Genomic DNA, 20,664 nt, shown 5'->3' with positions numbered 1-20,664 from the left:
GCCAGACTAAGTCAGTGGCACAGATGGAACTATCAAGCAGAAAATACATCTCCTTCAAATGTTGATATTTGGTTGAGTACATTTTAAATCAACCAGAGCTTGAAACCCTATTGTATTGTCTATTTTTGTTGAATTCTGTGTTGAATTGAAACAATAGCTGTTGATGACTTTGCAAATGCTATATAGGCCTAAATAGCATCTTTGAGGATATATGAGTGATAAAGTATTGTCACATTTCATTTGCTCTGTTAAACCTACCCTTTGGAATGATTTCAATAGCAACAGTGAATCTATTTAGTGTTTAAGTGGAGATCTCGCAACAATCATTCTCACGATAGCACATTGTTAATAGTCAATAACAAATACCATAGCTAAGCAGGGCTGGGCTTGGTTAAAACCCTGGATGAGAGCCCAAAGGGTAGCTGTAGATCAATTCTCCAGGAGGTGCTGCCCAGCCTACAGAAAGTATTCATACCCCTTGACCTATTCCACATTTGGCTGTGTTACAGCCTGAATTCAAAATTGCTTAAATATTTACATGAAAACATGTTTCCTTTTTTTTTTTTTTATGAAAATGAAATACAGAAATATCTCATATACATAAGTATTCACACGACTGAGTAACTCGGCCACCCAGGAACATTCACTGTCTTCTTGGTAAGCAACTCCAGTGTAGATTTGGCCTTGTGTTTTAGGTTATTGTCCTGCTGAAAGGTGAATTCATCTCCCAGTGTCTCGTGGAAAGCAAACTGAACTGGGGCGGCAGGTAGCTTAGTGGTTAAGAGCGTAGTGCCAGTAACCGAAAGGTTGCTGGTTCTAATCCCTGAGCTGACTAGGTGAAAAATCTGTCGATGTGCCCTTGAGCAAGGCACTTAACCCTAATTGCTCTGGATAAGAGTGTCTGCTAAATAAATAAAAAATTTAAATGAAACCAGCTTTTCCTCTAGGATTTTGCCTGTGCTTAGCTCCATTCCTAGTCCTTAACGATTACAAGCATACCCATAACATGATGCAGCCACCACTATGCTTGAAAATATGGAGAGTGGTACTCAGTAATGTGTTGTATTGGATTTGCCCCAAACATAACACTTTGTTTCTGGACAAAAGGTTTATTGCATTGCCACATTTCTTGCAGTATTAATTTAATGCCTTGTTGCAAACAGGATGCATGTTTTGGAATATTTTTTATTCTGTACAGGCTTCCTTATTTTCCCTCTGTCAATTAGGTTAGTATTGTGGAGTAACTACAATGTTGTTGATCCATCCTCAGTTTTCTCCTATCACAGCCATTACTCTATAACTGTTTTAAAGTCACCATTGGCCTCATGGTGAAATCCCTGAGCGGTTTCCTTCCTCTCCGGCAACTGAGTTAGGAAGGATGCCTATATCTTTGTAGTTACTGGGTGTATTGATACACCATCCAAAGTGTAATTAATGACTTCACCATGCTCAAAGCGATATTCAATGTCTGCTTTTTTAAACATTTTATCTACCAATAGGTGCCCTTCTTTGCGAGGCATTGGAAAACCTCTCTGGTCTTTGTGGTTGAATCTGTGTTTGAAATTCACTGTTCGACTGAGGGACCTTACAGATTATTGTATGTGTGGGGTACAGAGATGAGGTAGTCATTAAACATAATGTTAAACACTACACAACTTATTATGTGTCTTGCAAAGCACATTTTTACTCTTGAACTTATTTAGGCTTGCCATAACAAAGGGGTTGAATACTTACTGACAACATTTCAGTTTTTCATTTTTTATTAATTTGTAAACATTTCTAAAAACATAATTCCACTTTGACATTATGGGGTTATTGTTAGTAGGCCAGTGACCAAAACAATCTCAATTTATTCCATTTTAAATTCAGGCTGTAAAAAAGTCAAAGGTTGTGAATACTTTCTGAAGGCACTGTAACATTTAATATCTAATGTTGTTTTAAAGGTACACATTCAACATATTTTATACAAGGTTTGTCTATGTTGAAATTTACCATGATGACATTATGTATTTCCCATGTAGATTCCACGTCACAATACGTTGACAAATTACATTGAAACAACGTTGATTCAACCAGTTTGTGCCCAGTGGGAAATGACCAGTGGGAAACCTGCTCTCACATTATGTTACATTACATTATGAAAGCAATAGTGTTCGTACAATATCATACGAATTGGAGGAGTATAGTAACATACGTCTTACCCGGTCGTACAATATCATACGAATTGGATGATGTTATTTATCATACGTCTTCAAGGACATATAGTATTATATGTCTTTCTCTGAGACCAGGCTGCTTGTTCGGAGAACTGACCACAAAGGTTAGTAGAATTTACTAAAATGTTAACGACAAAGGTTAGGAGAAGTAGGTTAAGGTTAGGAAAAGGGTTATGGGAAGGGTTAGCTAAAATGCTACAATTGTCCCTGGCACGACTTGATCACAGATGGTTGCAGTATACCCCCACCCATCCTCCCTGACCAACCTCCCTACTTTCGTTTCTGTCTTAAGTAACCAGACCATTATTCCATTTGTAATGTAGCATACCATATACTTAATGGAGGTACAACAATGAACATAAAATAGCAAACGTCTCAGTTGAGTCCAGTCTGGCTCTCAATATAGATAAAAGTGTCTGCTAAATGACAAGAAATGTAAATATAAATATAGTCCAAAGATAGAATCTGACATATCAATTCCATTCAAATGGAATCTGATGAAATTCCCAGGAAAGTACTTTTCAAATAGTTGCTTTTTTAAAAGCAAAATATTACAAAATCACAAGAAATTGAGCTTTACTGACAAGACAACGGAAACATTTTGACATAATTGGAACTTGCACAGGACAGAGTGACAATGTCTTCAACTCCAACAAGAACTTCTTCGCCACACCTTTCAGGAAAAAAATAAAGACAAACAGAAAAAAATAGAACAGCTCCCATCTTGTTGACTGGGTGATGGAGAGTGGATACAGATGTCTCATGATGCATTGGGGCTAGACGAGCTATTGACTCGGTCTGGGTCGTCCGCTCGCTGATTTATCATGTCTTTTCTGTTTATAAAGGTAGATGGAGAACACAAGCGCTTTCATTTAAGTGTGCAAAATAACAGCAGCGTGGACTGGGAGTAGTGGTATGGTGGTAGTCAATCTAGGACTAGGTCATGATGAATCACACCGGCCAGCATATCAACTCCAGAGCAGGGCTGGAGAATCGTCTTCATCACAGTCACAGACAGGGCTTCCATCATTGTACAGCCCATGTCGATGAACTGACTCAATAACGGCCCTGCAAGCATGGCAGCCACTGGTCAAGTACAGAAATGCGATGAGACAATAATAAACAGACTGCCATAGACTAGACATTAAAACATTTTGTGACCAGAAACATGAGTTATTGGTCAATGGATGTTAGACATGCTTTTTCCCCCTATGGTCTCAGAATGCTGTGATATTACAGATTACTCCATAGAGATGGTAGTAAATGATACAGATTAGTCTACCCACACATAGCATGTTAGTTGGAGCATAAGGTCTAGATAAAATGGTGGCATTGGATTGGTGGGATATGCAGCTAATTCCAGTGGTTATGAGCATGTAGTGACATATGCCCCTACAGAGCATACAGAGAAGAGTAGATATGGATTTGAAACAGTGTGAGAGTCCCAGAGAACGGTTAGTGTAATAGAGCTACAGGAAGAGGAGACCGAACAAGTTCAAAACCTGAGGGCTTAATCTGTCAGAAGCAAGATTTTAACAGGGTGGGAAAATCTTTACTAAACTTCAAATTGTTAATTTATTTTGTTCAGATAATTGAATTAGGCCTATTTTGAGCTTTAGTATCCCCATTTGTTTTGGTGCCTTTCCTTTCCCACCCTGGGACAGAACATACCTGATATCAGAAACTCTGAAATGAGACCAGAGAAGAAAGATGAGCAAGCTGCTGACAGAGACAGAAGAGGTGAATACAGAGCTACAGAAGAGTTTATTGAGCATGCTACACAGGTAAAGCAAAGTACACACGAGAGAAGATAGAAAGAAAATAAATTCCAAAACACAACTAAGTCAGACCAAATCTCCCGACTTTGTTAGAAAATTATTTTAATTTTGCTGCTTCCAAGCTATATCTGAGTCTTACATTTCTAGAGATGTAAAAATTAAACTGATAGAAAATATACATGAATCTCATTTTCTAGAAAGTTGAGGTTGTGGGATTCTTCAAACAATTGTGGGTATTACATGTATATCAGCCTAAAATAACCATAGAAGGAATTAATGTCGATTCTGAATCAGGTCCTGGATCTTATTTGTTCAGATATACAAAATATATCAGAGGTTCACTAAAATATTGTTCCTTTCCTTGACAATGTAAATCAAAACTAAAGGCACATACACTTTGGTCCCAACCTCCTTCAGTAAACTGCAACACGTTGACGTCACTACAGGTTCTCTTCTATTAGCCTCTTCCAATGCATGCAACAGCAGATTTTTTGTAACACTTTATTTGAACTATGTCATAATATTGTCATGACATTCATTTTGTCATATGTAGGACAATGACAGTTATGAAGTACAGTTCAAATGAATAAAGTACTACCAACTTTTAATTCCAATAACTAGACCAGGCAGTACATGCTTAGGAAACCACTCAACTTCTACCCATGTACATCAATAAATCGCAATAAAAAGGAGGTAAGGAAAACAAACACCTATAAAGAACAGCAACATTTACTATTTTCGTAAATGGATGACTTATGGACACAAACAAAAAAACAACAAAAAGTGTTAAAATGATCATACAGGTGGACACTAGGATTAAATCTGCATTGTTGGTTGTCTGTTTGCAAGAAACCTTCTCAAGCATGGTGGTCCAAGTTAGCGCAAAAAGGGTTGTAAAAAGACGGATTCAACTTCAATCTCATATTGTTCCCCACTCCACAACAACCATAGTGACTTTAATGAAATAAAATAAAAACCTACACAAATTCAACACCTGCAACTGAAAAGGCGAAGCTTCTTGGGTGGCAGAACTTCAAAACTGCACAGTCACATTGGAGAACAGAGAAATCATGTTTTAACAAAATTTTACACATCAAAATTAATGTGCCTCAAAATCTGACCGCAACGATTCATGTAAGTATTTGAATGTAAAAAGAGTTGATATTGTCAGGTAAGGCACATATCTTATGTAACTAAATCATAATAAAAGATACGCCAAAGTCCATTCATCCACCCTTCATAATAAAAAGATGGAAAAGGAAAATGGTTTGCCTATCATACAAATGGGATATGGGACTTACACAAGGGTCAGGTGAAGGGGGTCAAATGTCCTCAAAACATACAAGTACAACATTTTTTTTATTTTTTATGTTTTAGTTTCTGGTTCTCTCTGAAGGAATGACTGATAACACTTAGAAAGAAAAAAATTGAAAGAAATACAACAAGGTCCAAATGTGGTCCCCCAGAGTCCGGAAAGAGTGAACAGGATTAACGAACGGCAGCCAAAAGCCGGTTTGGAAACAGAAAGCGATGGATGTTGTGGAGGATCATTATGCAGGTTTAGATGGAAGATTTGGAAAAGGACACTCTCAGGTGGTGGTTGTCCCCCATGTTGTAGTTGTGGAGGTCAATCAGACCCTGGATGGCCTCTTCCACCGTCGACATCTGGAGCAGCGCCATTTTGTGATCCCTGGGAAGAAGACAAGATGGTTGAACACATTGCAATACACCTTTATTTGTCCAATGGTTACATCAGATTTGGATATTCTTCTCTGCTCTCAACAGCCCACAGAACGCACAAACATGCACATATTTGAGTTACACAGGGTCAGTCATAGTGTAGCACCCCTGGAGCTAGCCACAGAGCTGAATTAATTAATTCACAACCAAATAAAGAACAACTGTAGCTCAGTCACGTTATTATAGCGGTAAAGAAAAAAAATACTTACTGGAAAAACTTGAATGCGTTCACAGTGCCTCCGGCGTTGGAGAACAGTAGTCTCAGGTCTTCTTCGGTTACATCCGTTCTGTCAAAACAACACGTGAACTTAGCATTCCAACAAAAGACAGAGACAACCCAGACCATAGGGTTCCCTTTACTTTCTTTCCAGGTATAGACGTTGCCCTTAGTTAGCACAGATCTGGGATCAGATTACCCTATCCAAATCCAAACCTTACCGTTGAGTGAGAAAGTTCAAAACTGACCTTGGATCAGTGTCAAGGGGGCTAAACTAACAGACACAGGATCTGCTTACCATGTCCAAATCCTAACAATAACCATTATGAGCTAATACACACAAAACTGAGTTTCTAGTCTAGGGGCCATGACTTAGACTTACGGGATGTTGGAGAGGTGGAGGGTGGTGGAGGGAGGGAAGATGTTCTGAAAGTTCTTGGAGCCGGGCTTCTTGAAGCGGTGCAGGGGGGAGTTGGTGAAGTCCTTGGTGAGGCCCTGGTCATCCAGTCCATCCCTGGGCAGCTGCACTGAGGTGTGTTTGGACAGAGCCACCCTGATGACCTTCCCATACATCTTCTGACCATTCAGGTGACTCATTGCTGGAAGCAGATTTGATTTGTATTGAGTGTGCATTTTTTTATCCAGCAGTACTGTGTCCCAAGACAATTCCCCCTGTGAGGACAACAACGTTTATCCTGTCCAATTTTACATTTATTTATCCAGATTACATCTAGAAAAAATATATTATTTGCCACTTGAGAAGATGGGACACTGAATAAGACGAGAGGAAATATTTTAAATCCTGTCCATGTGGCCTTTTAAATCAGCCGGTTAACATGAGAGTTGACAGTTGGGGAAATGGAGGAGGAGCATCTTACCTAGCTGGGCTTGACTGGCATCAGCCATCTGTATCAGAGCACTGTCCTTCTTATTGTAAAGAATCTTCACCCTCTGGGTGTCCCCATAAACCCCTGTGTTAAAGCCATGAGCAGACGAGAGGAGGGCGAGGAGGAAGAGGAGACAGTGAGGAAAACGGTTAGCGCTGGAAATAGAGACAGAGTAGGAGGCTAGATAGAGACAGAGTAGGAGGCTAGATAGAGACAGAGTAGGAGGCTAGATAGAGACAGTAGGAGGCTAGAGCTCATTCATCATAATTAAATGAAGAGGTGTGTGTGTATATGTAAAGGTCAGACGGAGACACTTTCAAATAGAGAAGTTAACAAGCTCTGTGAGATGTTTAGCAAATCAAACTACTGTACATGCCAAATCAATTTAGCATGCATTTGAACAAATCTATGAATGGATCAATTTCAATAGCCAAAATGAGAGATTGAGAGAGAGAACCAAACCAATGTAACAGAAGACCCTATTCCTAAATACTACAAGCCAAAACAGTTACAGTATAAGGAAATGAACAAAACGTCTAACAGAAATAAGCAACAACAAAATAACAGAGCGGTAGAGAGCTAACAATAACATACCGAAGAGGGTAAACAGACTTTGGGGCGTAACCATCTTTAGAAGGAGAGAAGAGCAAGCAGCGGAAGACAGGTAGAGAGGTAGAAGAGTCGGAGCGGAGGTAGAGAGCGTAGCGGAGATGGACAGATCATCCATAACGGAGGAGGGTGGTTTCCCGTAGAATGGTGAAGGTGGTCATGGAGTATGGTTCAGTTAATTTGGGGATAAGGTTGGTCCAAGGGAACGGGTTGGTTTTGTTCAAGCACCAAGCATGAACAGTGGGGTTACAGGGATGGATGAAGCAAGGGGAATAGATGGGGGAGAGAGGGATGAGAGAGGGAGGGATATGGGAGAGAGAGAGGTGGGAGGGAGGAGGAGCAAATGCAAATGTTAAAACAAAGTGAGGGAGGGGGACAAAAATAAAAATACAGGTCAGTACACTGGAAATGCAGGAGTTTGGTCAGAGAATGGCCGGTTCATGTACTTAGTCAGAACTAAACAAGCAAATAAATTGTGCCAAATGTAATCACCCCCTGGACAAACATGGGTAAGGTACATTCAATGTCAAATCATAATCACACCATAATCATAGGAGTAATAGCCTCGCAATGAAGAAACAAAGGACATGCAGTAGGCTAGAGCTTGAAGTTCAGGGCCAGGTTTTTTTGTAACTATACGGATAGGATTAAATGCATAGAAATATAATTAATATAACGGGAGTTCCCATTCAAGTCAATAATTGGTATGTTCTATTTCTATGCATTTAATCCTATCCGATAGGCGAAATCCAGATGGATAACTCTTTTTATTTTTAACTGGGCCCAGGAGATTTCAGCTGAAGTGAGTTAAAGAGTATGAAGTGAATAAAATTTGCCCAAAGACCATGCACTCAAATCTTGCAGCAACATACATGAAACCACCTGATATATAGTTATGGCATTCACAGATCATGTTTGATCCCACAGATATACATACATACATGTTGAGAGTGTGGGGGGGGGGGGGGGGGGGCAAAAGTAATAACAGAATCATAGTATCTGAAATATGAAGTCCTCTCCATAGAGATTTCATAAGAGACAGGCAGACAGAGAGAGCAAGTCAGGAGAGGAGAGCGCAGAGAGGAAAGAGATGGTTACGTTTCAGTTCAGTATGGCAAAATGAGAAAGGAGAGAGAATAGCAGTGAGAGAGGGATTCAGACAATACCAAGTCATCATATGAGCCAGAGAGGAAAGCTTAGATAGAAAACAGTCCCTTTTTTCCATCTTTAATGAGAGTGAGGGGTTCAGTCTGCACTGGCAGACTTAGACATCATGGAGAGACAGACAGAGAGCGAGGGAAAGAGAAAGAACGAGAGAAGGAGAAAGAGGACGAGAGAGAGAGAAATAGACAATAGAAACAAGAGAATGCGTGTTAGGTGTGTGAGAGTGGTTAGGGCTACATTTGGAGGGGGTAGGTAGGTAGAACAGTACTGACCTCTTCGTTGAGGTTGGAGGCCAGGAGCACGCCGCTGGAGCCAGAGTGACCAGACAGAGCCACCCTCCCTGCAGCAGCAGCCGCCGCAGCCGCAGCATTCAGCGGGCTCAGGGCACCTGGAGAGAGGTCAGAGGTTAGAGCAGGGTTCTCCAACCTTTTCTAGCATGAGAGTTACTTTTTTTTTTTTTTTACATTTATTTTCTAGCTTTCAAATAGGCACATTATTCTCTTCTCTCCCCTGCAACTCTTCCCCGTTGTCCTTAGTGTACAAGAGAAAGTAGTGCACTATGTTCTGTCAATATACCTGGTAAAATAATGATTCATAAACAACTCTAGGGGGGACCCTATATAATCTGTGATTTTTAAGACGAAATTGGATGTTCTGCGTCCATGTCAAAGCTTAAATCACATCAGAAGACCTTTTCTTAGGGTCTGGAAGAAAATAAAATAAAAATATATTTTGTGCAATTCCCCTTTAATAGCGCATCTGGTCCTTTAATTGCGTATCTATTGAGTGAGGAATGTGCCGACGTGCAGGTATGGTGATGGTTCTGCACTGCCGCTGCTCATTTTATTTATTTATTTTACCTTTATTTAACTAGGCAAGTCAGTTAAGAACAAATTCTTATATACAATGGACGGCCTACACCGGCCAAACCCGGACGACGCTGGGCCAATTGTGCGCCGCCCTATGAGACTCCCAATCACGGCCGGTTGTGATACAGCCTGGAATCGAACCAGGGGGTCTGTAGTGACGCCTCAAGCACTGAGATGCAGTGCCTTAGACCGATGCGTCACTCGGGAGCCCATAAATTTCATGGCAAAGTCCGCAAATAACAGATACAAATTATATACTTACTCATGATATACTTCTGCCAGGTAAGCCTACTTTGCAGTTAACTGTTAATTGAGAAGGTTGAGGAAAATATCTGTCAACCCACAAGACAGTTATCACATCAACTGGCTTCACGCACACATCACAGACAGCCATGGGCAATATTGCAAATATTGTGTTAGCCACTATTGGCTTAAAAAGCTAACCCTAACTAGGGTGGGATAATGTCAATGTTGCGTTGATTAGATAGTAGCTGGGAGCTTGTTTGTGACAGTTTGCGGCGGAACATGTGAATGGCAAGGCGAGCTACTGTTAGCTTGCGGTCGACCTGTTGGCGACAACTGGGTAAGAGGGATCAGGACTTTGACCCAACAAGAGCCTGAGGGTGCATTTGGCTCACCTGGGGCCCAGTGTGGGCGGAGATTTCACTTTAGGACCAATAGAATGGTCTAATATGTGCAAACCCCACCCACCCAGAGCCCCGGTTGAGGTAAAACAAATGTACTTTCCCTGGCAGACAGGTATAGCCAGTCCAGAAATAGTGACTCCACCTGACATCAGGCTTGGGCGATATACCGTGTAATTTCGAAATAAAGACGTCCCAGACGTCCCGTGTAGCTCAGTTGGTAGAGCATGGCGCTTGCAATGCCAGGGTTGTGAGTTCGATTCCCACGGGGGACGAGTACGAAAATGTATGCACTCACTACTGAAAGTCGCGCTGGATAAGAGCATCTACTAAATGACAAAAAGGTTGTTTTTTTAAAATGATTTTCAATGCTTGCTACGCCACTGCTTATAACTATAAGTTAAGTATAACTATAAGAAATCTAAGATGTGTCAAATAAATTACATCCAGCTCAGGTCTCCAGCTATGCATTTGGTTCGCTAACTTGCTAGCAAAGTGGATAGATGTCAAGATCAAGCTTCTTCGTTACAGCAGAGACATTCAATCCCCCCCTCCCAGAGCAAGATCTCAGTTGCTTAAATTGTTTTGTACGTTAAAAAAAGAAGAATCAAAATAGTGCCCCTTGTGTGCAATTTCGGTAATACCGGATACAGAAACGGTATGAAAACCTGGATACCGCCCAACCGTACTGGACATTGGTGATGGATGATGTTGACAGACATGAGCAGAGATAGACAGATAGACCCCACAGCACCAGAGATATAGAAAGCAGAGCTAGTCCCTAAACCAGTGTGGAGCTTCCAACACCTCCCAACCTCAAGAGCCCCAAAGAAGACATGAAGAGGAAAGAGAAAGAGGAAAAGAGAGGGATCTACCTGGGATCTTACCAAGCAGAGAGTTGGAGTCCTTGCCTTGGAAGGCTGCAGCCATGTTGGGGTCCATGGCGGGCTGTCCATCCCCGGCAGGGAGCTCTGGCCGGGTGTAGTCACGGCTCTTGTCGTTGTTGTACTTGACGTTCAGGTTGACCAGCTTGGAGTAATCGATGCGGAGCGTACAGCACGAGTTGTAGATGTTCTGACCATCCAGGGCCTGAGTAAGAATGGAAACAGGTTTCAGGTTTATTTGCACGTGGAAACCTTACTCAGCAGTGCTCTTACAATAAAAACAGTGAGAAGTGTACAAATACACCAACGAGTAATGAAATCGTACAACTCAGTTAATTACACGGTCCTGTGTGGCCCAGTTGGTAGAGCACGGCGCTTGCAACGCCAGGGTTGTGGGTTTGATTCCCATGGGGGACCAGTTCGAAAATGTATACACTCACTACTGTAAGTCGCTCTGGATAAGAGCGCCTGCTAAATGACTAAAATGTAATTATGAACTCTTGAGGCGCTATGAGAGGTCTGCAAGGGGTATCAGAGTCTCTCTTACTCTATGGTTCTTAGAAAAACGCTATACCAGACCTATGTATTTATCATCATCATTAGGACTACTCACAATTTTGGCTTGCTGTGCGGTAGACGGGTCGTTGAACTGCAGCAGGGCCTGGAACTGATTGTTCTTAGTGAATGTGATTATCTTCATGACCGTGCCGAACTTTGAGAAGATCTAACAGACGGAAAATACAGGAAATGTGTTTAAAATACAACCTCAACAAATGTAGCTGATGTTTAACTATCAGACGTAATATTAAACCACAAAAGAACACACCCTAATTTCCCTAACGAGATAAGGGCAGAAGAGGTAGTGGTCAATTACGTGCAAAATGTATATTGCATTTATAAATCTGCTCTCCGACACTAAAATATGTAGTAGTGAGGGTACCTGCTGCAGCACATCCAGAGTAACTGGGTAGAACATGTTGTCAATGATTATTCTGAGCACAGGGCTGGATGCAGCTGCCAGATCTGAACCTGATGTAGGGGTACCTCCCCCTTGGACCGCTGACACCGCCTGCAGGACCGCCTGGGCCCGCTGGTTTCCGGCATCTGTTTTGAGTTCTTTGTGGTTGGAGTACTGGATGAATACGGGGACGTTTCGAACATGAGGTGTCACAGTGGAGTAGTAGTTGACCATAGTAATTGCCGCTTCCTCTGTCCCCAGCTCCAAGAAAGCCTGAGGACCAATGGACAAAAAGAGAATTTAGAGTTTTCTGTTAGGATATATACCCAATGGTATTCTATGGAGTCTTATGATACAGAAATGATACCGTTCAATTCAATTAAACTGAACATTATAATTTCTGTATTATAAGAGAATATACAGGGACACAATCCAAGGAAACATAGCAATTCACTTCATGAAACCTTCAACAATGTGACCATGAAATTAATTTCAGACAAACACAGCCAATGTTTTCAAATCCTTGTGGCAATTTTGAGAAGGAATACCAATGGGTTAAAACAAACACAGGCAATTAGTAATCAGACAAAGAGGTCGCACAAGAAAGGAATCTAAGGGGCAAAAGCCAAACATCTCCCACTGACCACTCATTGAAAAATAGACATTTGGCAGGACCCGGCAGCAAACAAAATCTAAAATGGCTGCCGGATTATTCTGGGCCCACTCACCTGGTTTTTTCCCTTCAGCGTCAGGATATTGGTGACCTTCCCGAAAGGTAACCCTAGGGCAATGACCTCCGTTTCTGAAGTTTCGTTGGGCAGTTTTCTGATGTGCAGCACACGAGAGGGAGGAGCCTCCATCCTGTCTTCCACTCTCAGTTTTTTACTATCACTCCCATTGGATGTACCATCTAGATTGAAGAAAATACAACTTCTATTGTCCATTTGTCACAATGTAAATTAGTCTCCTGCTCTGCTCTCAATCTGCCCACCAGAAAGCACACAAACAACTTGAGGCGCACAGAATGAACGACAATACTAGAAGAAACGTCATGATTGAACTTCAGTGTACGTTTTTCTGTCTCTTGTACAATCATTTACATAATTAGGCTATAATATTCTATTTTGGATCTGAATGCAATATATGTTGAGGATTTCAAGATATGGATTTGGACCTATGGAAAAGAAAATTAAGAATAAAGGGTGCAATACAGTAGGTTTCACAGGCTACTATATTATATCTTTATGGCATTACAGCCATGTTCTGAAGAGATATAGCCTATTGAAATGCACAGCACGCAGCATCTTTATTCCAGTCACATGCAAGCGTGTGTGGGTGCCCACCTACAGAAGAGCACAAGGTTATTCAGATACTGAAACACCTCCCGTGAGGAAGACATCCACTAATACAGCCGTTCTACCATCAAACATTCATTAATCCTTGATTTATTTTAATGCCGTTGGACGCCGATCAAATGACTGATGCAATTTCCTTTTTTTTTTTTTTAAGAACAAAAGGGGGCCACACAAACTTACCACTGATACTGCTCATATCAGAGCCACTGTTGTAGAGGCTGTTTGACAGCAGCTCATCTGATCCTCTCTGGAGAAAGAAAGAAAACAGAGAGCGAGAAAGTGTGAAAGTGAAATAAAGGCATGGCTCTCCATGAAGAGACAACATCCATTTGCAGTGAGCAGAGCCCCTGAAAGACCACAATGAAATAGATCTCTCTCTGGACAGTTTGAGGAAACGGAGGGGGGACATAACACCAAGAGTCGACTCTCATTTTATTTGTTTCTAGTGTCAGTCGGTTTAATCTCATGGAGTCTCAAGATATCAGACATGTCATTTCATCTGGAGCTCCCCAGCGCTCCCCGACGGCTCGGAGCTGTCCTCTGTCCGCTGGGCTGCAGTTGGTGGCTGACGCACTCCGAGCACCGCTAAAACTGACAGATGGGACAGCGAGGCCTGGAGCCATTACAGACCCAACTATAGAATAGGCCTGGGTCTTAGGCTTTTTCTCTTTTGTCTGCGAGTGAATTTGCACAAAATGTTCTTTATCACCAACATTTTTTTATAGATGTGATAAATTAGATATGGAGTGCTCCCGTAGGGCCAGAGTCCACAAATAAATTCCAGGTAATAAAGTTGTCTTTGACTTAAAAAGTGACAACTATGCCTAACTCACACCAGGACTGGGAATGAAACTGTAAGGAATGTTTCTCAAAGCAAACTTTCTTTTGGACATTAAATATTGATGAAAAACACAGAGGCAAAGCCCAATAATACTATCAAAGGACTGTTTGTCTTTAAGAGGAAGAGTTAACTTTGTTTTGCACCAGACGGAGTGTACCGTTTTGCACCAGACGGAACTGCGGTTGTTGGACAAACTGGGTTAGGAGGGTACAGGATCAGAATGCATTTAATAAAAGAGAACACCTTTCTCCCTAACCAGAATGGACATAAGTTGTTCCTATTTGATTACTGTTGTTCTAATATCATGAAAGCTAGAAATGATGATTTGAAATGTAGCCTAATCTTTTTGACCCGATACTACATGCTCTCTCAACAATAGTAGGCTAAATTTAAGATTCTGTGCTCATACTGGTATGCACAGATTCTGACTTGAAAAGCTGTGCAGTGTACACAAAGAACTACTTTTGTTTTTATTAATTGTTGTAAATGGGAGGGTTAGGTATCTGCCCATAAAGTATAATTATTGGGCTCCCGAGTGGCGCAGTGGTCTAAGGCACTGCATCTCAGTGCTTGAGTCGTCACTACAGACCCCCTGGTTCAATTCCAGGCTGTATCACAAACGGACGTGATTGGGAGCCCCATAGAGCAGCGCACAATTGGCCCAGTGTTGTCCGGGTTTGGCCGTCATTGTAAATAATAATTTGTTCTTAACTGACTTAAATAAAGGCAAAATAAAAATATATATAGGGGTCTAAAAACAGAATGGAGTCATTAGGCTAACTAAATCCTGAATAATAACCGCGATTGATAAAAGACAGTACTGTGCAGCCGTCTTCATTGACCTGGCCAAGGCTTTTGACTCTGTCAATCACCGCATTCTTATTGGCAGGAATACCAATGGGTCAAATGACTGCCTCGCCTGGTTCACCAACTACTTCTCAGATAGAGTTAAATGTGTCAAATCGGAGGGCCTGTTGTCTGGACCTCTAGCAGGCTCTATGGGGGTGCCACGGGGTTCAATTCTCGGGCCGACTCTATTCTCTGTGTATATCAATGATGTCGCTCTTGCTGCTGGTGACTCTCAGATCCACCTCTACGCAGACGACACCATTTTGTATACATCTGGCCCTTCATTGGACACTGTTAAACTCCAAACGAGCTTCAATGCCATACAACACTCCTTCCGTGGCCTCCAACTGCTCTTAAACGCTAGTAAAACTAAATGCATGCTCTTCAATCGAACGCTGCTTGCACCCGCCTGCCCGACTAGAATCACTACTCGACGGGTCTGACTTAGAATATATGGACAACTACAAATACCTAGGTGTCTGGTTAGACCGTAAACTCTCCTTCCAGACTCACATTAAGCATCTCCAATCCAAAGTTAAATCTAGAATTGGCTTCCTATTTCGCAACAAAGCCTCCTTCACGCATGCTGCTAAACATGCCCTCGTAAAACTGACTATCCTACCGATCCTTGACTTTGGCGATGTCATTTACAAAATAGCTTCCAACACTCTACTCAGCAAATTGGATGTAGTCTATCACAGTGCCATCCGTTTTGTCACCAAAACCCCATATACTACCCACCATTGTGACCTGTACGCTCTCGTTGGCTGGCCCTCACTATATACTCGTCGCCAAACCCACTGGCTCCAGGTCATCTATAAATCACTTCTAGGAAAATCCCTGCCTTATCTTAGCTCATTGGTCACCATAGCAACACCCACCCGTAGTATGCGTTCCAGCAGGTATATCTCACTGGTCATCCCCAAAGCCAACACCTCCTTTGGCCGCCATTCCTTCCAGTTCTCTGCTACAAATGACTGGAAAGAACTGCAAAAATATCTGAAGTTGGAGACACTTATCTCCCTCACTATCTTAAAGCATCAGTTGTCAGAGCAGCTTACCACTCACTGCACCTGTACACAGCCCATCTGAAATTAGCCCACCCAACTAACTCATCCTCATATTGTTATTTACATTGTTATTTATTTTGCTCATTTGCACCCCAGTATCTCTATTTGCACATCATCTTCTGCACATCTATCACTCCATTGTTCATACTAAAATATAATTGTAATTATTTTGCACTATGGCCTATTTATTGCCTTACCTCCATAACTTACTACATTTGCACACACTGTATATAGATCATCTATTGTGTTATTGACTGTAAGTTTGGTTTATTCCACTCTAAATTCCAAGCATCTGCCTCTAACCCTAGGAAGCTCTTTGCCACCTTCTCCTCCCTGCTGAATCCTCCTCCCCCTCCCCGTGGATGACTTCATCAACCATTTTGAAAAGAAGGTTGACGACATCCGATCCTCGTTTGTTAAGTCATATGACACTGCTGGTCCTGCTCACACTGCCCTACCCTATGCTTTGACTTATTTCTCCCCTCTCTCTCCAGATGAAATCTTGCGACTTGTGACGGCCGGCCGCCCAACAACCTGCCCGCTTGACCCTATCCCCTCCTCTCTTCTCCAGACCATTTCCGGTGACCTTCTCCCTTACCTCACCTCGCTCATCAACTCATCCTTGACCGCTGGCTATGTCCCTTCCGTCTTCAAGAGAGCGAGAGTTGCACCCCTTCTCAAAAAACCTACACTCGATCCCTCCGATGTCAACAACTACAGACCAGTATCCCTTCTTTCTTTTCTCTCCAAAACTCTTGAGCGTGCCGTCTTTAGCCAACTCTCTTGCTATCTCTCTCAGAATTACCTTCTTGATCCAAACCAGTCAGGTTCAAGACTGGTCATTAAACTGAGACTGCTCTTCTCTGTGTCACGGAGGCTCTCCGCACTGCTAAAGCTAACTCTCTCTCCTCTGCTCTTGTCCTTCTAGACCTGTCTGCTGCCTTTGATACTGTGAACCATCAGATCCTCCTCTCCACCCTCTCCGAGTTGGGCATCTCCGGCGCGGCTCACTCTTGGATTGCGTCCTACCTGACAGGTCGCTCCTACCAAGTGGCGTGGCGAGAATCTGTCTCCGCACCACGTGCTCTCACCACTGGTGTCCCCCAGGGCTCAGTTCTAGGCCCTCTCCTATTCTCGCTATACACCAAGTCACTTGGCTCTGTCATATCCTCACATGGCCTCTCCTATCATTGCTACGCAGACGACACACAACTAATCTTCTCCTTTCCCCCTTCTGATAACCAGGTGGCGAATCGCATCTCTGCATGTCTGGCAGACATATCAGTGTGGATGACGGATCACCACCTCAAGCTGAACCTCTGCAAGACGGAGCTGCTCTTCCTCCCGGGGAAGGACTGCCCGTTCCATGATCTTGCCATCACGGTTGACAACTCTGTTGTGTCCTCCTCCCAGAGTGCAAAGAGCCTTGGTGTGACCCTGAACAACACCCTGTCGTTCTCCGCTAACATCAAGGTGGTGACCCGATCCTGTAGGTTCATGCTCTACAACATTCGGAGAGTACGACCCTGCCTTACACAGGAAGCGGCACAGGTCCTAATCCAGGCACTTGTCATCTCCCGTCTGGATTACTGCAACTCGCTGTTGGCTGGGCTCCCTGCCTGTGCCATTAAACCCCTACAACTCATCCAGAATGCCGCAGCCCGTCTGGTGTTCAACCTTCCCAAGTTCTCTCACGTCACCCCGCTCCTCCGCACACTCCACTGGCTTCCAGTTGAAGCTCGCATCTGCTACAAGACCATGGTGCTTGCCTACGGAGCTGTGAGGGGAACGGCACCTCCGTACCTTCAGGCTCTGATCAGTCCCTACACCCAAACGAGGGCATTGCGTTCATCCACCTCTGGCCTGCTGGCCCCCCTACCTCTGCGGAAGCACAGTTCCCGCTCAGCCCAGTCAAAACTGTTCGCTGCTCTGGCACCCCAATGGTGGAACAAGCTCCCTCACGACGCCAGGACAGCGGAGTCACTCACCATCTTCCGGAGACACTTGAAACCCCACCTCTTTAAGGAATACCTGGGATGGGATAAAGTAATCCTTCTACCCCCCATTAGCCCACCCCAAAGAAAAAAAACATATTGTAATGAGGTTATCCCTCTGGCTATAAGGTGAATGCACCAATTTGTAAGTCACTCTGGATAAGAGTGTCTTCTAAATGACATAATGTAAATGTAACTCTGTGTTGTTGTTGTTTTTACCGCACTGCTTTATCTTGGCCAGGTCGCAGTTGTAAATGAGAACTTGTTCTCAACTGGCCTACCTAGTTAAATAAAGATTTTTAAAAAAAATTATATATATCAACTGGTTAAGAAAAAAGGTTTTTGCATTGCCATAGCAATGAGAGAGAATTTTAGATGTGGTTTCCAAGCATCTATAACCTTTGCCATAGAGAGGGCACTGGACTGAGGCTTACCTTTACGCCAACTGCAACATCTCCAATACTGAAAAAGAGGGGGAACATAATGATTAGCTAAGCTTAATCTTTCCACAATACAGAGCATGCTGCTTTTCTAGCTAGCTAGTTCAACTAGCTAGTACATAGTTAACTCACGGGATAGAGAAGGTAGCTTACCAGCTACCTAGTAACGGTAACGTTATTAGCAGATACTTTATGTGCAGCACAGTCACCCAGGTAGCTAACGTTAGTAGTAACGTTAGGTTCAAGTAAGTTACATTCGAGCTTGCTAGCTAAGGAAGTTAGCTAACGCTAGCCAGCTAGCTACCCATGGTAAGACGCGCGATTTAGCTGGCTAGTGGCGTGGCTACCTGCAAAAAGAAAACCAAACGTTTCTCTTTCCACCAGGCCATAGTTAACTAGTTACAACATAGCTACACATGTTGATTATTAGACCACATATAAAAAGGGGAAACCTGTATCGCAATTAAATTTAACCAGGACTTATTTTTTGTTAAACGGTGTTGATGACTCCTATTTTATTGTGGATAGCTAGCTAACGTTAGCTAGCTAGATTTCCGATCAACAAAGGATTCAATGAATGATCAACGGACAAGTGACGACGACACACTCTCTCATGGAATATTAGCCAGAGAGCTAGTTAACTAACGTTAGCTGAATAATACATTGTCCAGTCCACGTATTACCTAACGTAAGTTAGCAGGCTACTAAACAGTTGCGAAAACTAAATATTGTTTACGTAGCTAACATTAGCTAAATAGGTAAATCTAACTTGCCATCGCTCTCTCCCAGTTCACTGACATGGCATGGGCTCAGCCAGGAGTTAGCTACTAGTAGCTAGCCAAGCTAAGGTAACGCTAGCTAGCTAAAACAAACCCTAGCTAGGATCTGAGGTTAGTTACTTTACTTTTAATCAACGATATCTTTCCGCGCATGATGCATTCATTCAAGAAAAACACAAGCTTCGTACAAGGCCGATTACACATACCCGTCCATTGCCAGAAAATCCTTCTAAACGACACAGTTTTCTGCAACGTTCTCTTTCCGACAACAAAATGGAGGGACTGGAGTTCGTGGCGGAAATAGTCGAATCAGGCGGAAATAGTCGAAACAAAAACGTGTTTCGGTTCATGCAGCATCATGCCTTTTTTATGTGTAAAACAAACTAGAGCATTTTAAGAGATAGTGATACACTATTTTGAATTTTATAGTGGCTTTAAATTTATCCATTATCATGAAGAAATCTACATCATTTGTCTTGTGCATCGAGATTATTCTTTATTTTTATGTGACTCTGGATTGTGTTTACATCAAACATGGTCATGGCAAATGGCTATATTGCACACATTGAATGATCACTGTCCTCTGCTGATGGCAAACGAAGTGTTCAATGCAACAGACATAAGCTTGCCTTGGCCTTGTTGGTATCAAACCTGGCCCCATCCCTATGGATTGGAGAGGTGAGGCAAAAATTCCAACAAAGATTGCAAGGTAGCGAGGCTATTACCACATTGCTTATCTGATCCTGTTCTGTATGAAGTGCCTAGGGCTAGCCTAAGGGCCAATCCCACTGGACCGAAAACCACCCATATTTTGCGTCCTCTCTAAAGAAGTCAGAGGACTATGACATCAACCCAAACAAATGTGTTGGTTGATGTGTAAGAAATGCAAAACTCTGTTGACTCACATACACACCCCCTACGTATTTATTTGGACAGTGAAGCTAAAACTTTAAATTTGTCTCTATACTTTAGGATTTGAGATCAACTGTTTTATATGAGGCAACAGTACAGAATGTCACCTTTTATTTGAGGGTATTTTCATATAGGCTATCTGTTGTACCATTTAGAAATGAAAGCGCTTTATGTATCTAGCTAGTCTCCCCATTTGAAGGTGTCATAAGTATTTGGACAAATTTGCTTATAGTGTATTACATTTAGTTAAAAGTTTAGTATTTGGTCCCATATTCCTAGCATGCAATGACTACATCAAGCTTGTCTCTACAAACTTGTTGTATGCATTTGCAGTTTGTTTTGGTTGTGTTTCAGATTATGTTGAGCCCAATATAAATGAATGGTAAATAATGTAGGCCTATTGTGTCATTTTGGATTCACTTTTATTGTAAATAAAAATAAAATGTGAATGCTACCAT

At 42.3% G+C, this 20,664-nt stretch overlaps 1 protein-coding gene across 2 annotated transcripts; it reads right to left on the bottom strand.

Annotated features, from left to right (window-relative positions):
- Positions 1-3,961: 3,961 nt before the first annotated feature.
- Positions 3,962-19,605, bottom strand: ptbp2a (polypyrimidine tract binding protein 2a). Of its 2 annotated transcripts, none has more exons than XM_084151781.1 (13): positions 19,501-19,605; positions 18,510-18,537; positions 13,502-13,568; positions 12,695-12,876; positions 11,949-12,239; positions 11,622-11,732; positions 11,012-11,213; positions 8,884-8,999; positions 7,433-7,466; positions 6,830-6,922; positions 6,334-6,550; positions 5,944-6,021; positions 3,962-5,684 (listed from the first exon to the last, which is right to left on the bottom strand). In XM_084151781.1, exons 1-13 carry the CDS (start codon positions 19,506-19,508, stop codon positions 5,555-5,557), a joined length of 1,557 nt encoding a protein of 518 aa, XP_084007907.1. In that variant the 5' UTR covers positions 19,509-19,605; the 3' UTR covers positions 3,962-5,554. The 2 variants fall into 2 exon arrangements, with proteins under 2 accessions (XP_084007907.1, XP_084007906.1); XM_084151780.1 differs by having other exon boundaries at positions 11,000-11,213; positions 19,501-19,589.
- Between the last annotated feature and the right edge of the window lie 1,059 nt (positions 19,606-20,664).

The sequence above is a fragment of the Coregonus lavaretus genome (assembly GCF_964263955.1).
Source record: "Coregonus lavaretus genome assembly, chromosome: 34".
Classification (NCBI taxonomy): domain Eukaryota; kingdom Metazoa; phylum Chordata; class Actinopteri; order Salmoniformes; family Salmonidae; genus Coregonus; species Coregonus lavaretus.
Note: the sequence above shows the minus strand (reverse complement) of the source record. Positions and strands in the feature narration are given on the sequence as shown.

Bases quoted from the DNA above. Each gene is read 5' to 3' on its own strand.
- ptbp2a (XM_084151780.1), bottom strand. The intron at 11,733-11,948 runs GTACCCTCACTA...TCCGTCTGTTAG, and splicing joins CTCTGGATGTGCTGCAGCAG to ATCTTCTCAAAGTTCGGCAC. The intron at 11,214-11,621 runs GTGAGTAGTCCT...ATTCTTACTCAG, and splicing joins CCGCACAGCAAGCCAAAATT to GCCCTGGATGGTCAGAACAT.